General features: G+C 39.7%; 4 protein-coding genes across 7 annotated transcripts in view; all 4 read left to right on the top strand.

Annotated features, from left to right (window-relative positions):
- Window positions 1–6086, top strand: part of LOC109480629 — a 9862-nt gene extending 3776 nt beyond the window's left edge. The window contains exons 5-10 of one of the 3 annotated variants that reach the window (XM_019782860.1): window positions 234–323; window positions 741–786; window positions 1019–1090; window positions 3336–3442; window positions 3591–3752; window positions 4301–4420. In XM_019782860.1, coding sequence (XP_019638419.1) covers window positions 234–323; window positions 741–786; window positions 1019–1090; window positions 3336–3381 — 254 coding nt within the window. In that variant the 3' untranslated portion in view covers window positions 3382–3442; window positions 3591–3752; window positions 4301–4420. Of the gene's footprint in view, window positions 1–233; window positions 324–740; window positions 787–1018; window positions 1091–3123; window positions 3443–3590; window positions 3753–4300; window positions 4461–4794; window positions 4899–5213 lie in introns of those variants that run through there. The other 2 variants (XM_019782863.1, XM_019782861.1) reach the window with 2 other exon arrangements.
- Window positions 6087–7472: 1386 nt separating this feature from the next.
- Window positions 7473–11774, top strand: LOC109480624. Its single transcript, XM_019782854.1, has 5 exons — window positions 7473–7531; window positions 7665–7702; window positions 8749–9055; window positions 10626–11408; window positions 11669–11774. Exons 3-5 carry the CDS (start codon window positions 8755–8757, stop codon window positions 11677–11679), a joined length of 1095 nt encoding a protein of 364 aa, XP_019638413.1. The 5' UTR covers window positions 7473–7531; window positions 7665–7702; window positions 8749–8754; the 3' UTR covers window positions 11680–11774.
- A 172-nt stretch (window positions 11775–11946) lies between these two features.
- On the top strand, window positions 11947–14952 carry LOC109480625. Of its 2 annotated transcripts, none has more exons than XM_019782855.1 (7): window positions 11947–12501; window positions 12706–12759; window positions 12884–12941; window positions 13429–13540; window positions 13820–14020; window positions 14508–14568; window positions 14918–14952. In XM_019782855.1, exons 1-5 carry the CDS (start codon window positions 12454–12456, stop codon window positions 13983–13985), a joined length of 438 nt encoding a protein of 145 aa, XP_019638414.1. In that variant the 5' UTR covers window positions 11947–12453; the 3' UTR covers window positions 13986–14020; window positions 14508–14568; window positions 14918–14952. The 2 variants fall into 2 exon arrangements, with proteins under 2 accessions (XP_019638414.1, XP_019638415.1); XM_019782856.1 differs by having other exon boundaries at window positions 12709–12759.
- A 1363-nt stretch (window positions 14953–16315) lies between these two features.
- LOC109480623 lies at window positions 16316–21811 on the top strand. Its single transcript, XM_019782853.1, has 11 exons — window positions 16316–16319; window positions 16675–16727; window positions 16998–17069; window positions 17210–17291; window positions 17752–17973; window positions 18296–18414; window positions 18664–18775; window positions 19810–19978; window positions 20335–20379; window positions 20776–20909; window positions 21396–21811. The coding sequence occupies exons 1-8, from the start codon at window positions 16316–16318 to the stop codon at window positions 19968–19970; spliced, it is 825 nt and encodes a 274-aa protein (XP_019638412.1). The 3' UTR covers window positions 19971–19978; window positions 20335–20379; window positions 20776–20909; window positions 21396–21811.
- The last annotated feature ends 683 nt before the right edge of the window (window positions 21812–22494 follow it).

The following is a 22494-nucleotide window of genomic DNA, read 5'->3' on the forward strand; positions in this document are numbered from 1 at the left end:
CAATGATAAAGAATTGTTGCCAACAATATTTTAGGAAAAGTCACCAAGTTTGGTCGTTCTACGGCTAGCCGTTCAGACGCTAGGTGACATCAAAGTTGCCGCGGGCACTTTTAGCCCCCCCCCCCGGTCCTACGGTAGGGTTAATTAGTCACCGATTGCTGAGGAAAAAAATTGCCACGTATTCCTTTAAGATAATATTCATGCCAGTACATGTATTTCTTTCCCATGTCCAGATCCCTGTACAGAGGGCCCAGAGGGTGGACAGATAGCCATAGCCTGCAGTTGGTCACTCAGTCGGAAGTACTGGTCAAGAGTTACTACCTGTAAGTGTTTATGTCTGTCCAGAATGTGACTGTCACTATTTTTCTTCAGACGTGCACCACTGTTTTTTGTATGTTATACACTGCAAGCTTAACCCTTGTCCTGCTGGCATTTTTTACACAACATTTTCAAATAATTTGATGTCTTAATCAGGTCACAGACCCTTGACTTATTTTGCCCTGCGGTGGCGTAGTTACTTCTGCATTCATTGCATTTCCCTGCGGTGTGATGCATTGCACAAGAAATACCCCCAAATTATATGTAATGCAGGGTGCTATATGGATGGTACTGTATGTGCAACCTACATGTATATGGCCTTTAAAAAAATGACACTTTTTCATTTTTGTCTTGTGGGTTTCCCATCCATTGTCTCATTCAAGATTTCATGGCATGTTGCATGTTTTGTAATGCATCTACAGGCTGGTGGTCACTCCTCCCATCATCTCCATACAGCACCAAGACAAGGTAACTTTTTCATCACACAATCCACTTTCATCTGCTGTAATAAGCAATTACTCTGTAATAGTTAAACCTTGAACTGTTAAAGAAGTAAGGGGCCAGTACCAGGCCTGAGCATTCAGGTAGCAGAAGTACAATGTATGTACATGTACTGCCAACATTTTTTCTACTGGTGATAGAACTGAAGTCAGTTTGCACATTCTATACTGTAGTAAAAACAAATGCTGTTGTTTTTCAGATGCACAAGCAACGTTGCCTTTCACATGTGCCCTGGAGACAGAACTTGTACATTACAGAGAGACAGAAAGAGGTAAATTAAATTCCATCTCCCTTTTTTCATTGCATACCCTTTAGCTGCCAGTGTTTCTCACCAATACATCCCCTCTGTGCCAGGGTTTCCAGACCCTTTTGAAATAGGGGGTACTACCTTTGTATTACTGTCTTTTTGTCATTTTCCCCTCAACTTACCATATCATGCTAGATATCATTGGAAAGCTAAGAATGTGTACTTTACAGAAAAATATTTCAAATGTAGCCTGACATCAATAGTAATGAATTACAAGGGCAATAATGCAATAAAATAGCTGTTTTCATATTTTTTTTGTGTTACAATGCCTAAACTATATAAAAAGTATAAGTATGAAACCTATAACATTCCTGACATGTCCTGACACTATGAGAATCACATACACGTAAAATACAGCACTCAGGTGTCACTACAGGTAAGTTTATGATCAGATATTGTTATAGGTGCTGAACTGACTATTCAGCTAAAACACTGATCCATTACAACATATTTCACTTCTTTCTGTACCCTTATAAAAGATGGTACATAGACTTGTTATACATCATATGAAAGCATATAGTAGATACTATAACTAGAAATGTATATCAACTTGATAACATAGACTACAAGGGTCATAAACAGGTAAAGAGGCAATAAAATGCACAATTTCCACCTTGTTTCCATACAATCAACAATAAGCAACCACAGAATGACTTGGGCCTTGACTTAACAGATCCTGACATGTCCTGACACTATGAGAATCACATAGACGTAATCATACAGCACTCAGGTATCATTACAGGTAAGTTTATGATGGATATTGTCCTAGGTGCTGAACTGACTATTCAGCTAAGACACTGATTCATTACAACATATTACACTTCTTTCTGTACATTTATAAAAATGGTACATAGAGTTGTTACATACTATATGGAAGCTTATAGTAGATTCAGGAATGTATATCAACTTGATAACATAGACCATAAGGGTCATAAACAGGTAAAAGCAATAAAATGTACAATTTCCACCTTGTTTCCATACAATCAACGATAAGCAACCACAGAATGACTTGGGCCTTGACTTAACAGATCCTGACATGTCCTGACACTATTAGAATTACATACAAGTAAAAATACAGCACTCAGGTATCATTACAGGTAAGTTTATGATGGATATTGTCCTTGGTGCTGAACCAACTAATGTATACAACATAATACATTCCTTCCTGTACCTATGTAATCGATGGTATATATACTTGTTACATATCATATGAAAGCTTATTGTATATACTATGTCTAGGAATATATTTCAACTTGACAATATAAACTACAAAGGCAATAAACAGGTAAAAAGCAATAAAAAGTATAATATTATGCTTTATACCATGGAAAATTTTACATAAAAGCTGCTATAAAATAGAAATAAAACTTGCCACTAAATTCACTTTGTGCAGTGAAAACATGGTGAGACTTGGTCAGGCTGTCTCCATCCCCCCTCTGCCAGTTTGTGCCATCAAATCTTGTATCAGTTGCAGCTTGATGGGCGGCTCCGGGATTTAAATCCCCATCAGCTGGCCGGCTGCAATCTCGCCTGTCTGTGCCACATTCCCTTGTTGTTTGGCCTCTTCCGCACCCCCGACCTCGGCCCCGACCTCTACCCCTAGCACGACCACGGCCATTAGTAGTTCCATGGCCGATGTCACATTCACTAATGCTATCTGGTTCCATGTGAGCACATTTCCTCCCGTCTGCTAACACGATCCGTCTCATTTTCACTACTCTCAATGGGATCAGCGTCAGATATACGTTAACCATAGGCTAAATCAACAGTAGCGACCTCCTACAACAGTTCTTCGAGGGTAAACGTCGTCATTTTGGTGTTAACAGTCCAAATTCACCGCCCAAAACACGTAAACAAAAGAACAAAGCCTCGGCAGACGACGCCGCCGCCATCTTGGCAATTATAGGCCGCAAAGCATTGTGGGATGACGTAATCGGTGATTACGCAACCCACTTTGACCTCTGACCTGCCCTCACTTACCGCCGCCAGTCACTTCCTGTTGGCGGCGCGAACATGCAGCTGTGCTAAGTTATCCCGGGGAATACCCTATCCCGAATATACCCGGGCATGGCACACAGGGGATGTATAGTGAACCCGGATATACCCGGGACCGGCAGCTTAAGGGTTAAGTTGTCAAAGCATGTCTGTATTGAGTGCATGGTTAGACTGAAAACAAAGAATTATTCATTAACAAGTTTCCCACTTTCAGGAATATCTGTCACAGTGCTGGACTTTGGAGGGCAGGTCTTGGATGAGACAAGAATCTTTGCTCCCACAGCGGTACAGCAGCACCTAATAGAGCACATTGCTGCCAGGGTAAGAACTCCATGTTATGCTCATTGATGATACAGACTTTCCTAAACTAGTGCATTAAGTGCTCTCATGTCTTCAGTGAGCTACAACAGTTACTGGATCCGTATCACTTTTTAGTTGTACTCAAGACTTTTTCTCTCTATCCCAATAGGCCTTTTCTGCATTTCCCATGCACGGCTTTACCGTCAGATGGCCAGGAGGAAGACCCATTCCCTTGGGGACATCGCTGGACCCTCTCACAGCCCAGAACATCATACTGCAGATGTACCATGCTGATGAGGGAGACAGCTCATGGCAATGGAGGATTGTTGAGGTCAGCAGATATGCTGAGAATAATAGCCATTTATAGCATGTCGGCAGAACATACTGCACCTGCTACAACCCATTAAGTTTTGTGCATAGCACTTCGGTAGAACCTCTCATTTAAGGTCGTATTTGCATATTTAAGGATGACATCCCGTCTATACACTTGTGTCGGAAAAGATAATTATATTAATTGTCTGCAATGGGCAAATTGACCACCACTAAGTCTACATGTACATAAGGATCACCTGGCCAATGTGTCAACTTTTTGGTGGTCCCTTAATTTGTCCCAATTTGACACAACATCCAGTCAATAGGGACCACCTGTCCACATAATGTAGACCATATTTTATCAGTCCACATATAGCAGCAATACAATGCTACATGTACATGACTCCACATGATGTACATGTACAATGTAGTAGGCAAAGTAGTATCACAAATTCAGATGTGCTTAGAAGCCTCAGGAATAATTATAGACATTTTGATCAGTGTTGATTAAGGAAATCTTAAGGTTGTCACCTAACATACACATAAACCTTTCACTGCTCTCTTTAGGAGGAAGTGACAGGAAGGAGTACATACATGTATGCTGTGGAGGCTAATATCCATCAGCAAGTGAATGGTGGAGGGGAGCAGAGGGAACAGGACTGGGACACAAGTACACATGGAAGTAGAGGGGATGAGGGGGAGAAAGTGAGGGATGATGGTGACAAAGGTGGGAACTGTATTTGTCATTCAAAAGTGTTTCAGGGTACAGTCAACTTGGTTTTAGGATGAGCACAATGTGTACAAGAAATTTAAGAGTATAGTATTATGTAACTGCAACAACTGTTAATCATGCATTTTGGACAGGTTATACATAAGGCAACTCATTTCAAAGATCTTTAAAACTTGAAGAATTGTGTAATAATATTAAAATCAGATATTTATATCTTTTTATGTGCATAAAGATTCTTTGCACCAGGGCCTTACCAACCAAACTAGTATGTGCTTTCAATTTGGAATTCCTATAAACTTTTGGGATGTGTTGTATTTTTTTGGACCTACAGGATATTTGTGTACCATCTGCCTGGATACAGAAGTGGATTTACTAGTGGAAATCTCATGCAAACACTGCTTCCATCAGATGTGCTTGCAGAGATGGCTACAGTGGGTAAGTATACAGAACATTTTGCAAAATATGCTATGATTATTAATTAAACTACTTAAGTTTTTTTCAGAATCCATTCCTAAAATGTATAGAGTAGTTGCTTAATATTCGTTAGGGTTTACATGAAGTACATGCAGTCATTGACTTCTGTTCTTTATGAAGGCCACGTAAGGACTATCCAGGATCTGTATACTGTGTATATTTGTACGGTATTTAATGGCCTTGTACTTTTATCATAGCCTGCTCTGTTTTGATGACTTGTTAGAATCTGAATAATGTGATTTTGATTTTGTGCAATTTCTTTTTAATCCTGTCCAGCAAAATAAGTGCCCAGTGTGCAGAAAAGAGAATCCTCAGATCCTGGAAAGGGAGTCATAAGGATGTTGACAGAAGAGTTGTCTCCATTCAGACAATAAGAACAGACATCTCTTATCAAGGGCATCAATACACCAGTCTAGATATCAAAGGCCTAGTGAAGCTAGGCAATAAAACGTTTGTGAAACTGGGTAAAGCAAATCTAATGTTACAGTACTAAGATGAAAAATTGGTACAGATGCTGAAGCTACTAAGTGCTATACAGAACATGAGCACCTAGCAAACTTAGACTTGTGTTGTTACATTGAACATAAATGTATTCATAAACTGCCCACATGTGCTGTTACAGTACTATAATGAGTATCAAGATGTAACTATTTGCAGATGACTTAATGATATGTATAAATGAAGATGAACAGAAACTGAATATGATGTAAAAGATGTAAACCAGTGTTTATACTAATAAGTAACAAAAAACAGCTCTATAGTTTAAGTAACTGATTTAAAAACATGATATTTATATTTAAGTTTAATTTTTTTTTCAGTAATTATAGCTGTAATTGAACGGAAGTGTCATTAGACATGTTATCTTAAGTTTGTAAAATACAATAATGAGTAAAAAGGGAAGCGAGAGTGGTTCCCATCTTAACATGTTGTCAGCTTCAAAGTTCAATACATATGCATAAATATGCATAATTGTGGATAATTTGCATACTTAGATTATCTTCATCATCATTCCAGGGGGTCATCAATGACTGCTACATACAATGTATTTCCAACATTACATCATTTTTACTTTTAGGTTGCAATACTAACCTATATGAGTGTGAGTGTAAAGGTTTTTGAGATATGGGAGGTCAGTCCCAAATTAAACTGGAGGGCTTTAAAAGGACTCGGGTGTCATATTTTAATATAGTGGACTACAAAGCTGATTATTAAAACTTCCATGTAAATGCAGTGACTGCAACCAGATGTTAGAGAACTGATAAGACCATTCCATAACCTCAACCTACGGAAAGTTCCACTCTGTACAAAGCTATGTTAAGGCCACACTTAGAAAATATAGTATGAGAGCCAGACACAGCAAGGGATGGACTTATATCAAAATGGGCGACAACTCACATCAAGTCTTTAAGAGACCTGCCATATTAGGATAGATTAAGTGAATTATGACTATCCTTCTTGCAGTTTAGAAGACGTCTCAGTGACATGATCCAGGTTTTTAAGCTGGTAAGGGGGCTAGAAAGGGTCTTTCTTCAAACTTATATCACCTGAGAATGGCCAAGTGGGTAGAGTGCTTGCCTTACATTTGGTAGGTAGTGAGTTCAATCCCTGGCCAAGTCATACCATTTTAGACTTTAAAAATGGCTTTCTCTTTTTGGCACTCAGCATTTGGGAAAGAGTATGGGAGTTAAACACACACCACTACCAGTGGACTAGCCCCTTGCTGTGGTGTTTGCACAATTGTGTGTGGCCCAAGGGCTACGAAACGGAGATGGGTGCCGCCATATGCGACCATGCTAATGGTTGTGGGAGGGCTTTAACAAACAACCCTTTCTGGGCCCTGTGGCAATTGCAATTGGACTATGGAATTTGAACCCTGTGTTAATAATGAGGCCTGTATTACACTAGGTGCTAGGGTCTCATTTCTACATGTAACTAGGTCTATTCACATTTGACATTGTTTTACAACTTTACACAAATCATACAGTCAAGGCGATCCTAACTGTGGAGACATGTATACCAGTACTCGTTTCACCTGTGGTGACATTCCACCAGGTAAAGTATTGTATTTCACTGGCTTTCAATGCCATTCACAACACCCCCAGGGCACGTGTCATGCGCAGTCACAGGAAATGACGTCAGGAGTAATTGTTGACATAACAGGACAGGTGATCCACGATGGGTGAATAAATTCACCTGAGCCAGTCTCTTCTTAAAGAAAGCAAAGGTCTTTAAGGCAAGTTTTTAAGGCAAGTTTGTCAAAACTTCAGTTTTTCTTTGAGCTAACTTAATTAAAGGTCATTTTTGTAGAAAGGACTTGCACTATATGGCAGTGGTATCACCTGCCTGGATCAACATGTCAACAAAACTGTAATAGTTTCACTTTCATTTTTATTGTGTCCGTACAAAAAGGCACAGCAGATTAAGTCACTTAAAATAATCATGCTGCACTGTAGTATGTTTTGAAGTCTGAGCTGGTTCAAAAATACCCGCGCAAGCAAGACCAAGTTACCGTGAGATTTTACGTGACCCGTCATGTGAACAGTCACGTGGATTGGTCACATGGTTGTCAGCAGTCTCAGCCGAGAACGACACAGGTAGCTCACTCTAGAGCTGTTTGTTCTACATTTTTCCGCAAATTTTCCCATTTTCTTGTTTTGCTAACGATAAAAACTATTTTTGAAGGTGTTTACAGCTTTGCTGATAATGATATTTCTGTTTCCATTGTAGGATTAGTGAGAAAACTACATCAGATCACAGAACTAAAGGTCAGTATGTTGTTTGAGTCTGAACATTACGCCCTTGTTCATTGTGTATTTAAGTTGTCACTGACTCTGTTGACGGTAAAGTATTTTGTTCTTCATTTTGGTCAAGAGTTTGTATTAAATTGTAACTATCATTAAGTAAAGGTCCTGAAAATGATTGAGACAAGCTTATATTTATGTATGGCTGGAATTTACAGTCTTATAACAATGCAAGAAGTTGGATGTTGTTCCAAAATGGCTGCCATGTGCAAGGTCCCATGACTACTAGTATATTTACATTAATAACACTTGGATGCAGCCATTGTTAAGTGCTTAGTGTTTAATTTAGATTCTGACACCTGGAAAGTTTCTTTTTCTCAAGAGATATTAAGTCAAGTCTCATGTAGAGAGTCATCATGTAACGAGCATTAAGTAAGTTTGTTGTTTCAGTGTTTTCCATTGAATTGGTCCATAACGATTCATGCATGCCATGCCAGCTTTTAAAAATGTTGACAAATTAAAATCAATGTCGTGAGTACACGATGCTAGATTCAATTCAAGATTCAAGATGGATTTATTGGTTCTTCGCAGTTAAAAGCAACTGAATTGTAAACCAATTTACAAAACATTGGCATTTAAAAACTACAGGTTTGCAATCAATATAGGCGTACGATTAACAAACCAATAAAAATACATGTTCCATACATTATAAATTTCCCGGACAACAATTGATACAGAAACAGTGTACTACATTTAAAAAGACAACAGTCAAGGGTTCAGTCCATAGTTATTGAGGAGCTGGACCATGAACGGTATAGGCGAGTTCTTATATCTATTCGTTCTTGCTCTCGGACAGTCTAGCATCTCGCTGTTTCTAGTACTACGGCCAGTTATTTGTGATCTCTGTGGAGGTAGCCAGTGCTAATATGTAGATACATATTTGCGCTAATACTGGCACGTCACTTTGAGAAAAATAAAGTGTCACAGGCTGGTTTTGTCAAGGGCCAGTTCAGTTCAACGTAAAGTAAAGTTAAACTTCAAATTTAAAAAAAATTGTGTTTTAATTCCAGAAAAAAATGGAGAAAACACACAACGAAAAGCTACGGAAGCACCACCGTCGGCTTAAGTGCACCATCCGTGCACACCACATCACCGGCAGTCTTAAAGAAAAGGGGGTTTTGACTGACGATGATGTGGATAAAATCTACGACGAGGCCACCGATGAAAAACGGACCGAACGGCTGCTGTTTATCCTTGCTAGACGTTCGTCATCTGCCTTTGAAGCTTTCATACAGTCCCTGAAGGAGGTCCAAAGACAAGGAACATGCCTGTATGAAGACATCGTACGACTCCTAGAGGGAGCTGATCCTGACCAAGGTAAGGAAAATGTATTTTAGTGTACCTAATATAAAGTACATGCAAATAATATATCAATTGAAAGTTCATTGCAAGTTCTTGCCCAGGGACTAATTGCAAGACATGTTAGTGCATGTTGATGGAAATAAAAGGACGGACAATGGATAACAATATGGCATGTGGCTACTCTATTGCGGGCGTAACAGATTGTGGCTTCTTGGAAGCCACCTATGCCACCTGTTCTTTGTCTGGGCTACCAAACAGAAGCAAATAAAACTTTGGCATACGGCCAAAAATAACATTGGGTACCAGCAGTGTCAGGTAAAGGCATTGTTTCACCATGGGAAAGGCAATAATATGTACATGTTAGTTGAATATTAATAATATTTTGCTAAAACATTAAACAAACATTGGTGAATGTGATCGATGGACTGATGCTTAGACAGTAACTTGTGCTAATGTGCTAGTAACTGCCTTAGTAACTAGTAAGAATGCTTGTGGTATTAAAAGACTGTTTATGTACATGTAGAACATGCCTGTTCACAGTTCTATGCGGCGGGGCACATATGGCGGGACCTGTATCAACTTTCAATACCCCCATGTAGTTGCCAAAACCCCATCTTTGTAAAAATTGTTCTCAAAACCCTCATAGGCCCGATGTTAATCAGTTCATGATTGGAAATGTGTTTCGATATGGCCATGAACTGAATTGATATGGAATACATTTTGCGTCTGCGATTCAAAACTGGAACCTCCACTGGAAACAAACAGTTTCGCACCTCGAATTGTGTTTCATATGTATACCAGTGTCAAGTTCTTTTTACCCTTCCTGGGAACTTGACTCGTAAGGCAGCGAGTTTACGCACGTGCAGGCATGTGGTCGGCCGTCCCCGACTAATGCCTTCCCACTATCCCACCACTGCCCCAATGCCCCTGTTGGGCTACCACTCGCCCGCACGCCTAGGGTAGGTTCCAATCCACGCCATCCAGTTTCCTATGGATCTACTGATTTCCCCAAGTCAATATCGGGACTCCCGTTTCCTCTGTCCACCGATAATTAGAACGTGATAATAAAAAGTTATCAAGATTGTACGATTCAAGTAGAATTTCCCGCGGTACAAAAACCCAGGCCGTGAAATATGGCTGATCCCACATACCCGGATGTATGACATCAACCCAGAATGATTCACTTCCGTGCGTTCATGATTACAATTTGACGAATGCAAATCATTATAAAGTGCTTCAGACCACCTCGCGAGGTAGCTCAAAATAAAGCGCAACGGAACCGAGATGGAGCGTTCCCAAATAATTTGTTGTTTTGAATCAAACTGAAACACATTTTGAGTCATGAACTGGGCCATAGCCATAGGGTACTTTTCTGGAAAAAATATTCTGGAAACCCCATAATCACTTTTTAGTAATAAGTCACGTGTTCTTAAAAACCCCAGTGTCTACATGAATGTGAATAGAGCCAATAAAAGACAAGCATCATTTTTGGCTTGGCTTGTCTGTCTATCCGTCTGTGTTTGTTTCTGGTGATGGTAGTTAAAATGACAACATTTTGAAGAGATTTTTATTCTAAACCCTGCAGGAACAGATGAAGACAAGTGGACTCATGTTCAATCACAGATCAAAGGGTATATAGCCAAACGCCTGGACCCAAATAAAGCCTGTGATGATCTAACTAAGTCCCATATCCTGACAGAAGAAGAATCAAACATCATCCAAGAAGAGAAAACCCCATTTGAAAAGGCCAAAAGTCTTCTTTGTGTACTATCCACTAAAGGACAAAGTGCCTTCCTTGCCCTTTGTAGGGTGTTGCATGCCCAGGGCCTTGAGGACATCGTATCTTTCCTTAATCAGGCATCAGTGGGTGATACTTTGAAACCAGTGACAAATGTTCCAGAGCCAGTTGAGCACTTTGTAAAGACAAATGATGCCACAAAAGTGGAGCAGGCTCTTGGGACTTCAAATAACCCATCCAACATCGTAGTGTCTGGCATCCCCAAATCTGGGAAAACCCAGATCACACGGTGGATAGCCAAACAGTTCCTTCATCACCACCCCACAGCTGTGGTTTGGGCCCTGGATGGACAGAACAGGCAGACTCTCCTGGCAAGCAAGAGGAAGCTCCTTGAAGCACTGAATGCTGAGGTGACAGACGAAGAAGACGTCACTAAAGTAGACGAGTGTCTAGACCAAGCCCTACAGAACCGGGGGACTCCAGTCCTGCTGATCGTGGATGACCTTGAAGATGGAACCCTCCTGACTCCGACCTTGCTGAGAGAGAGGATCCAGTCCAGGGTGCTGATTCTCACACGTCAAGAAGAGCTCCAGCTTCCAGATGAAACCCCTTGGCCATGCAACTTACAAGGTGGTTTTCAAACGTGGGAAGGAATAAGATTCTTTCAAATAGAGGAGCCAGCTTACAAGGTGGATCACTTGGAAGGCGTAGTTGGTGCATTCTCCCTTTAAATATCATTTACCTCTTGAATGTCTTTTTCATTTTGATTCTCTTTGACCTCTCACTCAAATGCATCTTAACTAGCTTCACAGCTGTCTGAATTTTTTAAAACAAGTCCACCTTCCTTGACTCTTGTTTAATAAAAAGTCCTGATTTTACGGTTTCTCCAGGTTTACCGTAATGGCTCAGCACTTAAACAAGTTCAACGAAGGAAATATCCATCCAGTGATCCAAGCTGCTCACGACAAAGTGAGAGGTCGAAGAGACACGCCCAAGACAGATACGAAGGAGACTTGCCTTGAACCACCAAGTGAATACACTGATGATGCAACTTCCAGTGTCCAAGATGAGCAAGATGAGTCCCCAGAAGGTCAAGAAGAAGAAGAAGAAAGGATGAGAGATGAAGGTGAAGGAGAAAGGCCAACCCAGTCAGAGGAGGCTGCCGCGGCATTACTTTTTGAAGAAGATGCAGTAACAAGCCACGTGCACTCTCCAGATGACCAGGACATGGAATCCTTGTCCAGTGATAGCTGCTCACTCGCTGCATCAGTAAGAAATACCGAAGAGGACTTGGAGCTCGAGGGAGCAGTCAGTGGCATCATCTTCTCTCCTCCATCACGTACAACTTCAGAAGAAGAAGAAGAACAAAAGATGAGGGATGAAACCCAGTCAGAGGCGGCTGCCTCCGCATTGTGGTTTCAAGAAGAGGCGGTCGACAGCCACTCTTCAGACAACCAAGATACAGAATCCATGTCAAGTGATAACTGGTCACTTGCTGCAACAGCAGGAAGTATAGATGACACAGAGGGCTTAGACCTTGAGGGAGCAATCGGTGGCATCCTCTCCTCCTCGATCACGTACAGCTTCGGGTTTGCCTCGTGCTCCGGCCAGTATTCCACCCCCGGGGCCCAACTTTGCAAGACTCGCTGTACGTTGTCATCTGGTACAACCCACAATGAGGATTTTGTGCCAGATTCTGCGTTTGCCAGAACGAGACATTCAGGTATGTACAATGACAGTACTTGAATTGAAACTACAAATCTAGTACAACATACTTTGTACTTTGAAATATTAAATAAGCTTCTTCTGAAATTCAGATTCATTGACTGTAAGATTAAACAGTGCATGATAATGTATCCTTGTTGTATAACAAAACTTTCTAGTTCAATTTGTCATTTATTCAATGGCATCTATTTGACTTTTTCAGCAGGCTATGGAGGACTTGTCATGCTCTGGACCACCAGGACTTATTGTGCTTGAGGTATGTACTCTTAGATCTATTTTGATCCTCTAGATTTTTGAGTTAAAGAAAGTCTAAAGAATTTTATGCATTTTGTGTAATGCTTCATTTCTGATGATGAAACTTGTCTTCTTATAAATTTTAGAATCAAGAGTTCCCAATGTTACCAGATGCTGGTCAGTTAGGCCAAGAACAGGCAATAGGTAAGTCAATACTATTAGATAATATAATGAAGATAAATTGGAAATTCTTGCATTCATCATAATCATAATGCTGTCATTGACAAGTTGAATTTAATAACATTAGAAAATGGAATTTCAATTGGTAGAATATATACTTGGTAGGACCTGGTGTAAGTGAAGTTCATAAAAGAAACCTCAGTTGCATTATATTAAAATGTACATGTACAGTGTGAAGGTTTGTTGTCTGATAGAAGTGACTTGTTCATTGGTGTAGGATTGTAGATGTCAGATAATCATTATATATTTTATTTTGTCAATTGAAAGATACACTTGTAAACTCTATTAAAATAAACAGACTGTATGATTGTGGAGATTGTATTGTAACAACAAGTATAGTGTACTATCAGTTGTAATACAAAATGTTAACTGCTGATCATCTTTTAGGACTGCCATATATAGGGGTAAGGCACTATGTAATTTGTTTGGCAACTCTTATCAAATTTTTTAGGTGCTGTGCATGTGTTCAGCCCTGCATCTGAACAGCTGATTGTAACAGAACAAGGCCATCCACTGCAGTTCCTTTGGGAAGTTGCTGCCAGGACTGGCCTGATCCGAGAAGTGTGAGTTTGACTATCAAATCTTATAGAATACTATTAATCAAAGTCAGCACCATTCCAAAGATGAAGGATTTCTAGGTTAAATGAAAATTTAGTTAAATCTTTTTGGATTATTTGGTTCTGGTGCACCCAATGATAAAGTTGGCAATATGTACATTATATCTTGTATGTACAATGTATATTGAACCTTTTGGAGCAAAAAATAGTTTTAATTTTTACAATTTAAAAAAAAGGCACTCGAGAGGTAAAGAATAATCAATTTCCAACTTTCCATACTGTCAGGTGTTTGAGCACGTCCTGGATTCCAGCTTCACCTTCCGGTACTATGTGCCCAGACGCCCTCCAGATCCCGACAACCCGCCTTTTGTGCCGTGTGATGCAAGGATTGGGACCGGGACTACCGTCCAGGCTGTGGCCGCAACAGAAGGCACCCGATGGGCCTGGATAATCACATTGACACCAACTGGAGCAGAGCTGGAATTTGTGAGTCATTTTATCATCCTGTACATTCTGTGAGACAAAGAAAAAATATATTCTTCTGTTAACTTCCCAAAACCCACAAATTTTGGAAAAGGTGGGACATTACGTCTTCCATGGTTTACAAAAGAGAAGTCAAACCCTTCAGATATAGCTGCTATAGTTTTAGTCAACTATTTTTCATCATGTAGATATTATTGTATAATCTGTTTCAATATTGCTTATGACTTGCAATTAGCCTCCGGGCACGATTTTGCAATAAACTTCTCTTATTTAACATCTATAATAGAAAATATTATAAAACCAGAATGATGTATTTAATTATTATTTAATAAATACATGTACATTCTGTACCATCATGATCAAATTACAATTAATTATGGCCAATATTTTAGTGCTTGTCTAGTTTGTTTGCTTTGACATGTTTGATTCTTATTTTCAGTATTTCAGTTTGAAATTATGATTTACTTGAATTTGCATGTTGTGTATTTAGTACATGGACCTAGAAAGCAATCAGGGTGGTGCATGTGGCAACCAGCGCATGGCAGCACATGGTGGGTAATTTTATTTTTTTCCAAAAGTTTCTGAAGTCTACCAAAGGTTTTGTCATTCTATTTAGTGTACGCCCTCAGTCTGTTATTTAGTTGTATTATTGCCAGTCTCTTCTGATAACATTTGTTGTGTGATATTTTAATCATCATCTTCATCATAATTCTTATGTTAAAATGTGTAACTTTTACAGTTCTTTCAACCTGTATTTTGCACTCAGTGTTGTTGTCTCTTTGTAAGACGTAAAATAGAAATACAACGGGATGGCAGAGGCTTTCTGAAAGCTTCTCTGTTTTGTCCGTAAGTTAAATGTGTCAGATTAAGAACCAATAAATGAGATATTTCCTTCTCCAGTGGTCCCTGCTGGCAGTGCTGGCCTAAACCCTGAAGGAATCCACACATGCAGCAGAGTTCTTTCCCAACTCTTGTCACACTGTAAGTACCAATATTAATGATTCTTCTTTGTTACTCGTATTCACCTTTTCTTATTCATTGTAAGTTAAAAACCGAGTGCAGGTGTCAAATGTCTGGAAAGTGAAGTGTTCTGAGCACAGAATGAACTTTTAGACTAAATCTTTAGTAGTTATGTAACAGGACAAAACATCTGACATATAGTTTACCGTCACTGTTTCTCATTGCAACAGTCAATCTCTCGCTCAAAGTGGTTAGGGTATAGTCCTTTGTTGTAGTAAATTAACATACTTATTGTTCATTTGTTTTTCAGCTCTCTTGAGGCAAAGCGTGAACGTCTACAGAGGCAGGTTGGACAAGGTTCGATTTCGGTAAGAGTGCAGCGAGGTGATGGAGCTCAGAATGTCCAGGAGATCGTCAACCTGTTTCTGCAGATACCTTCAGCATCAGCCTGTAGACTTAAGAGTCATTGCACGAGAAAACCAGGCAGAGGCCGGAAGATGGGGGTCGGCCAAATCGGCTCATACTTTGTATGTGAGATAGGTATGAGGAACTATTAACAGCCATATAGTTAAAACCCTCCAGCTATTTTTCGTTATGGAGTTCTGGGACCCCCCTCTGAGACCCTCAAAAATCTAACAATTTATGGCTGAAAATTACTGAAATTACAATGGACACCACGGTAATTCCAGTAATGATATGAACATGGGGTTTCTTTTGTCACATAGCATGGGTCTTGTACTTTTACAAAACAAAAATTGAAGATGCAACATTGAAGTTAAAAGGGTATGCCAGGGGGTTACCAGAACCAATGAAATCAGAATTTTCATCTTTCTAAATTTTATTAATTTTTAAGTAGCCTTTTCTCCGTCACGCGGCAATTTTGATAAACGGTTTTACCCTTGCTGGAAAGAGGAACATCTGCTGATTCAGAAACAAGTGTCGTTTAATTGGGACACGCATAACGCGGGCCGTGAACGAAGGGTCTTTATGGGGGTTTTCCGGGTTTTGGACCATAATAAATTAGGTAACAACGTCTCTTTACTGGGTAAATCATGGACATTTTTTGTGCAGCTGCATGGGATCAATGAACAATTGTTGAAAAATGCTACAAATAATTAGAAATATTCGTTGGGGCTCTACATGGGGGATACAGGGATACTTAAAAAGCAAATTAAACTGATTTTACACAATTTATCACATCTTATTTGTAATTTCCATTGATAACTACCTTTCAAAATTAATTTTGTGCATCCACTTTGTGCTAAATAATATGAAGGCTATGTATGGGGGTTATCAGAACACCATGTGTGAAACCAGCTACCAAAAAACACAAGCCACATGGGTGCATACACATAGATACAAGTGCTCCAAATGGACAATCTAGCAAGAGGACTAAGAATATGTGGCGTTTAAGCAATTAAGCTAAATATAACAGTAAAAACAGGCAAATTAAACTAAAGGCCACTGAAAATAGAGGTTAGCCAAATATAGTCAGGCTTTTATTATTGGATTATGTGACGTGTGCAGGCCCGTATATTCCCGTACACACGACTATTTACCAGGTGTCCGGGCGTGTCCGGATGTATCACAGTCCCGCACACGCCGTGGCCGATATTTCCAGCACACACCCGGACACGCCAAGTTTCACGGGACGTGTACAGGCCTGGAAATGTCCGGATATTCCGATTTTTGAGCAGTGCAAGGAGTGCAGAGGTCCCCCTCCACTGATGAGCTTGCTTCAGAGCCAGAGGTGAAGAAAATTTTCTAATATAATTATATTTTGAAGCAAGTTTAGTGTTTAGCGTTATGAGTTAGTAGTATAAGCCTGGTAAACTTAAACTAGCTGTTTTTTGGTGATGAGTGAGTGAGTGAGTGAGTGGGTGGGTGAGGAGTGAGTGAGTGAGTGAGTGAGTGAGTGAGTGAGTGAGTGAGTGAGAGAATTGATTGGCTTTGTGGAGTATGGTTAACATTGAAATTTATAATCACACAATGTAATGTACTGCCTTTTGCTTCATTTCAGTCACAAGAACAAAACCACCAAGAGCTTTTCAACACACCTGATTCTGGACCACCAGGACTTCTCCATGTCCAGGTATTGTGCCAGAAAATTGAGCTGTTTTCATTTAATATCATACATTATGAAGTCAAGGATTATTATCATAGTGAATGTTTGGCATACTCATCGATACTTAATACATGTATGTAATTGTTCTGAAATGCATTTTGTTTCAGGGGGAAGAAAATCCCCGTCTCACATCCTTTGAAGACCCAGATGATGCACACTTGTACCTTTCTCAAGAAGAGGAGCTAAGAGGTATTTGCTTACTTGTAATTGTTATCAATCAGTTGACCTACATCTAGAGATGTCAAACATACGTGAAGCGCAAGAAGTAAAATCAGTCTCGTATTTGTCTCACTCATTGTTGAAATGAGTGTACAAGCTGTGGATTACATATTTTGTGGATGGCATTCAATACCAAGGACAGGCATGTGTGTGGATGGTGTTCAGCACCAAGGACAGGCATGTGTATGGATAGTGTTCAGCACCAAGGATAGGTATGTGTGTGGATGGTGGTCAGCACCAAGGATAGGTATGTGTGTGGATGGTGGTCAGCACCAAGGATAGGTATGTGTGTGGATGGTGGTCAGCACCAAGGACAGGCACGTGTGTGGATGGCATTCAGCACTAAGGACAGGCATGTGTGTGGATGGTGTTCAGTTATATGTTGTATGTTTTGTTGAATTTTTGACTCCTGTAAATTTGTGCCCTGCAGTACCAGATGTGAGGTACAGGTTTAGAGATGAGCAGCCACATGGACTCTACAACAACTTTCTGCCACCTCCACCTGAAGCTACAGAATCTGATGTGGCCTCAAGACCTACGGATACACACAGACCTGGGCCAACTCCTCACAACACAAGTCTCAAACAGGCTGTAGGGAGGTCAGAAGGCAGGGTGCTTGAGAGGTCTCTCTCAGCTTTGACTTTTCAGAGAGGTAAGAGGGGTTACTGTGCATCAAAACTTTTTTAACATGCAAATCATATGCTTTGCTACAGTTCAAAGATTTTATTTATGTTTTGTAGCACACCATACAATTGCCAACAAGTATACATGTTTTGCATGTACAGTGTACCGGTATTTAAAAAGTTACATTGTGTATGAGTCATGTAGTTGGAGTAGTGTGACTGCTTCCATAAAAACCTTTATACACTGTTAAGGAATAATTATTAGTATTGGCAACATTCTTGAATAAAACTCTTTTGATATCCGTACCTCAAGCCTGTATAATATTGACTATGTTCAAATACATTGCCTAGGTCGAAGTACTACCTTGAGTTCCAGAGGCAGACCTAAAAAAAAGAACCAGTCTGCAGACCGGGCATACACTGCCCGATGTTACAGCTGTCCTCCTGTATGTTTTGTGCAGCCTTACAAGGTCAGTAGTAGTATGTACCTAAGAGGTATACTTTTTGGAACTTCCCTGCCCTCTAATAATGATATTTTCATTACAGTAATTTTGTTTTATTTGGACAGTGCACAGATTGCCATTTGTTAACCTTAAATTTAAAATAGTTTGATTTGAAAATTCTGAAAATACTAACATTTGAATCATTTCTAACTAGCACTGAGTTGGACTGGCTATGAGAGAATCTGTGAGTTATCAATTTGGTGTCTTTGTTTTAAGGATCAGGAGGAAGGACCTGCATCCAGCAACTCTTTGAGCAGTGACTGCAATCCACATGTACAGGGAGATAACAGACAAGTGGCAGGGACCTGCCAGCAAAATAACTGTCAAGGTAGTCACAGACAAAATTGGTTAACAACTGACTCTGATGTGTTAAGCCAAACTTGCATTACTAATATTCCTCTATTTTGGGGTAAAAAGCAGAGCATTAATACAAGGTGTGCAAAGAAATGAAGGTGTAAGATACAAAAGAGCAGTGTTTTGAAAACACAAAAACCTACTGCCTCTGCATCCACCGTGCTGCGTCACATATGGTCATTTATTCCTTCCATAATCCAATAAGTTAGATAGTCAAGTTTATCTAACATATAGAACCAAACCCAAAATATTTATTCCATAAGTAAGTCACCAGTACTAAGATGTCATAAAACCAAAGGTAGTGAATATTGATACCAGTGCTCAGCCCGTGCTTAAAATAGCTTTACCGTGTACCAAGTGGCATTAGTTTCGTCGGGTGGTGTAGTGGTTAGAGCATTCGACTATGAAGCGGGGAGACCCGGGTTCGATTCCGAGTTGTACCTGGGACATGTATGGACATGTGTCCCGACGTTGTGCCCTTGGGAAAGGCACTTTACACAAATTTCTCCACTCCACCCAGGTGTGAATGGGTACCTAACTTCCGTTGGGGAAAGTCGTCTTGAGGTCATCTGGTGGTGCCGAATGGCAGCCGCACAACCCTTGCGACAATTCCACAAAAAATGTGGAACAAATATGTGTATTATTTGATTGTTGTGTATCATATGTATCGTTTGATTGCTGTGATTTGTATTGATTATTACTTGATACTCGTACCCTGCATCAATTCAGCCGCATAAAGGCTGCGACTGCACGGGTACTGTTTGGACAATAAAAAACCATTTATTTATGTTGTCACAATAATGTGCTGAGCTAACAACTTAGAATATAATAAGAGTGGCAATGAAGTCATAAATTTTTCCCGTCTCTTTCTGTGTGCTCTTTGTTAATTTGTTTCCATTTTGTGCAGGCTTACTTCATAATGTCTGCTAAATATTTGATGTTGTTCCATTTTAGTATTATGGGTTTCTCCATTATATTAATACGTGTATGTGAAAAAACTTTTTTCAGGGTTGACAGGGTTCAGGGAAAAGTACAAGAATTCCCTATGCTGCACTGAAAAGAGGGGAGGTGTCAGTGGAGGGCCTCCCAGAGGACTTCAACCTCAAGAAGCCAGGGGAGATGGGGCGGGAAAAACTACAGGTCATCCTGGACCGGAGGGAGGAGATTAGTGTGAAACGTGAGTCACCATATTGTCTGTTTATAGATCATATCAATGGAAGGATGGCAATACTACACTAAAGCTTGGAATGAAAAGCAATCAAATCCAATACACAGATTTACATAGATGTTACACTGAAATTCCTTAGAGATAAAGTTTTGAATCAATGTTTGTCAACTGCTCTTAAATTTAATGGCACCTGTCAAGTGTGGCCAGATTTAGTAGCACTTGGATTTGAGATGAAGGAATTTAAAAAAGTCCAAATACTAGTAACTTTCTCCTTGATTCAGAACCCGTAAGCCGTCGGGATTAGTAGCTCATCTTAAACCACACAATGACATACCTATGTCTCATATTTATGCAATTTTTTTCAGAGCAAGTTTCCAGTCCAGTCAATGCAGATGTGGATGATTCAACTGGTAATTATACATTCTGCAATACAGATAAAATTCACAAGACTGGCAGTGAAGATACAATCTTAAAATGATAGTAATAAAAATGGTAATATATTTGATAATTAAAATACATGTAACAAGTAACAAAAAAGTTATTGAAGGTAGGACATGTAATAAAACAGAAAAGTTTCTTTTATTCAAGGTTTTACAAAAAAAGACCACAACAACTGCTATACTATTGCTAGTACATATACATGTGTGATATTCACATTTCTCAAATAAATATAAGTTTGACTTCAGGTTGATAAATGCATTGGACAAGAAAGAAGTACATGTATCACAAACCTTATGTTAAAATATCTATCTCATAAGATGAAACTCTACAAACATTTATTTGTTGTTGCTGTTATCTCTGAACAGCTCAATCTGCTGAAGGACTATCCTCAACAGCTGAGGAGCTGCTGACTGGGGTGATGACTGGTCTGGGGGAGGCCTCACAGACCGGAGGAGAAGAGGTCATCTTATCCAGCCAGGCTCCAGATGCAGACAGAAATGTCTGGAACCTTTCTTTTGCTTCATAAACTAAAATTAGATTGATGACAAAGAAATCTTGTAGAACTTTTAAACATTCCGAGGAAGAAAATATGTGTACATTCACGGTGGTTCATTTATAGTAGTTTTATTGATACATTGTATCAAAAGAATTTTCCAGAGATGCTAAGCTGATAAGTGAAGGAGATCCTTGACTGATGTGAATATCCCTAGCTGTTGTATATTGATAGTACAATGTGGATAGTACAACATCTGACCCTCAACGTGCAACACGTATGTAAATTATTAAGAACAAGGCTTTCAGATATGTAAAGACAAAATTATTTCCATAGTTTGTTGATGAGAGGAAAACTCAAGAACATATTCCTTTCAAAAAATAAACTGGACAAATTTGAGGTCATTAGAATCCCCCAGGATCTTTCACTTTCTGCTTAAGGTTGTTCACAAATATATGATGCATTATTTTCTTTTTTTTTTAATCATATCAGCATACCATGGAATCATCAAGGTGTCTGCAAAGGAAATGAAGCTGGCAGATGACTATGCCCTACAACGTGAAGAAGGCTCAGAGGGAGCATTCGAACGCCTATGCAACTACATTGTCAACAACAAAGAAAGGATGGCTCCTATTGTGAAGTATCTAAATAGCATTGGGGTCCAGGTCTATGACATAAAGCGTGGTTGCATTGAACTGTGGGTAGGGTGCTTCAACCATGAATCTGCAGATCATTTGCAGGAAGAGGAAGGCATTGAGAGTCTGAAGACCAGGTTGCAGAGTCACGTGTTTCATCCAGATTTGATGAAACAGTTTGGACTGGAATCTCCTGAACTGAAAATCACCTTCAAATTTTCTCCAGGTAAAGAAACATTTTATTATTATTCTTGTTTGGATATATTGCCTGATTAAAACATGTCATACACATTATGCTTGTCATTTTTGGTTCAATATGCCAGTAACATTGATCGTAAGAAAAGGGTTTCTTTTATGTAGACAACTTATTGGTGCACACTATACATGTTTGTCGCTATAAGGTAGCAAAATACTAACAAAGAAATGAAAATTAACTACAAACTGTAAGTAGTTTCATGTAACTATGGACTCAAAACACAATATGGAACCTGCATGCTACTTGTTTTGAGTTGGACTCGTCCACACATGTGCGAGGCAGATCCCAGCCCTGCCAGGATCGTTCCCAGTGGGAACGTCACGGGGATTATTCCAATTAATGCAGTGCAGTGGGGCTACATAACAGGCCTCATTTGCATCTTCGGCAAACATCGGAGCCAATGGATACCTCTTTTTTGTGGCAATTTTTCTCCGGATACATTCGGTTCATGCCTTATTTGGGTGTTTCACGTGGTGGGGTTGACCCCTTTCCTTGGCCGTATAAAGTTACATTTTTGGAGAGGTCGTTGCCCCGACCGAGAGACACACCAGAGTTTTGCATCAAAAATCAAGCTTATTTCTCTAATATCTGTTGAATTTGGTCAAAATGTTGAAAAATAATTTTATACGGACATGGCCTGTAGTGTTAGTAATGACTTTAGACTAAAGTTTTAGTGATATTAGGACAGCTTTAGGCACTA

The sequence above is a fragment of the Branchiostoma belcheri genome, unplaced genomic scaffold (assembly GCF_001625305.1).
Source record: "Branchiostoma belcheri isolate BF01 breed outbred unplaced genomic scaffold, Haploidv18h27 scaffold514, whole genome shotgun sequence".
NCBI lineage: Eukaryota > Metazoa > Chordata > Leptocardii > Amphioxiformes > Branchiostomatidae > Branchiostoma > Branchiostoma belcheri.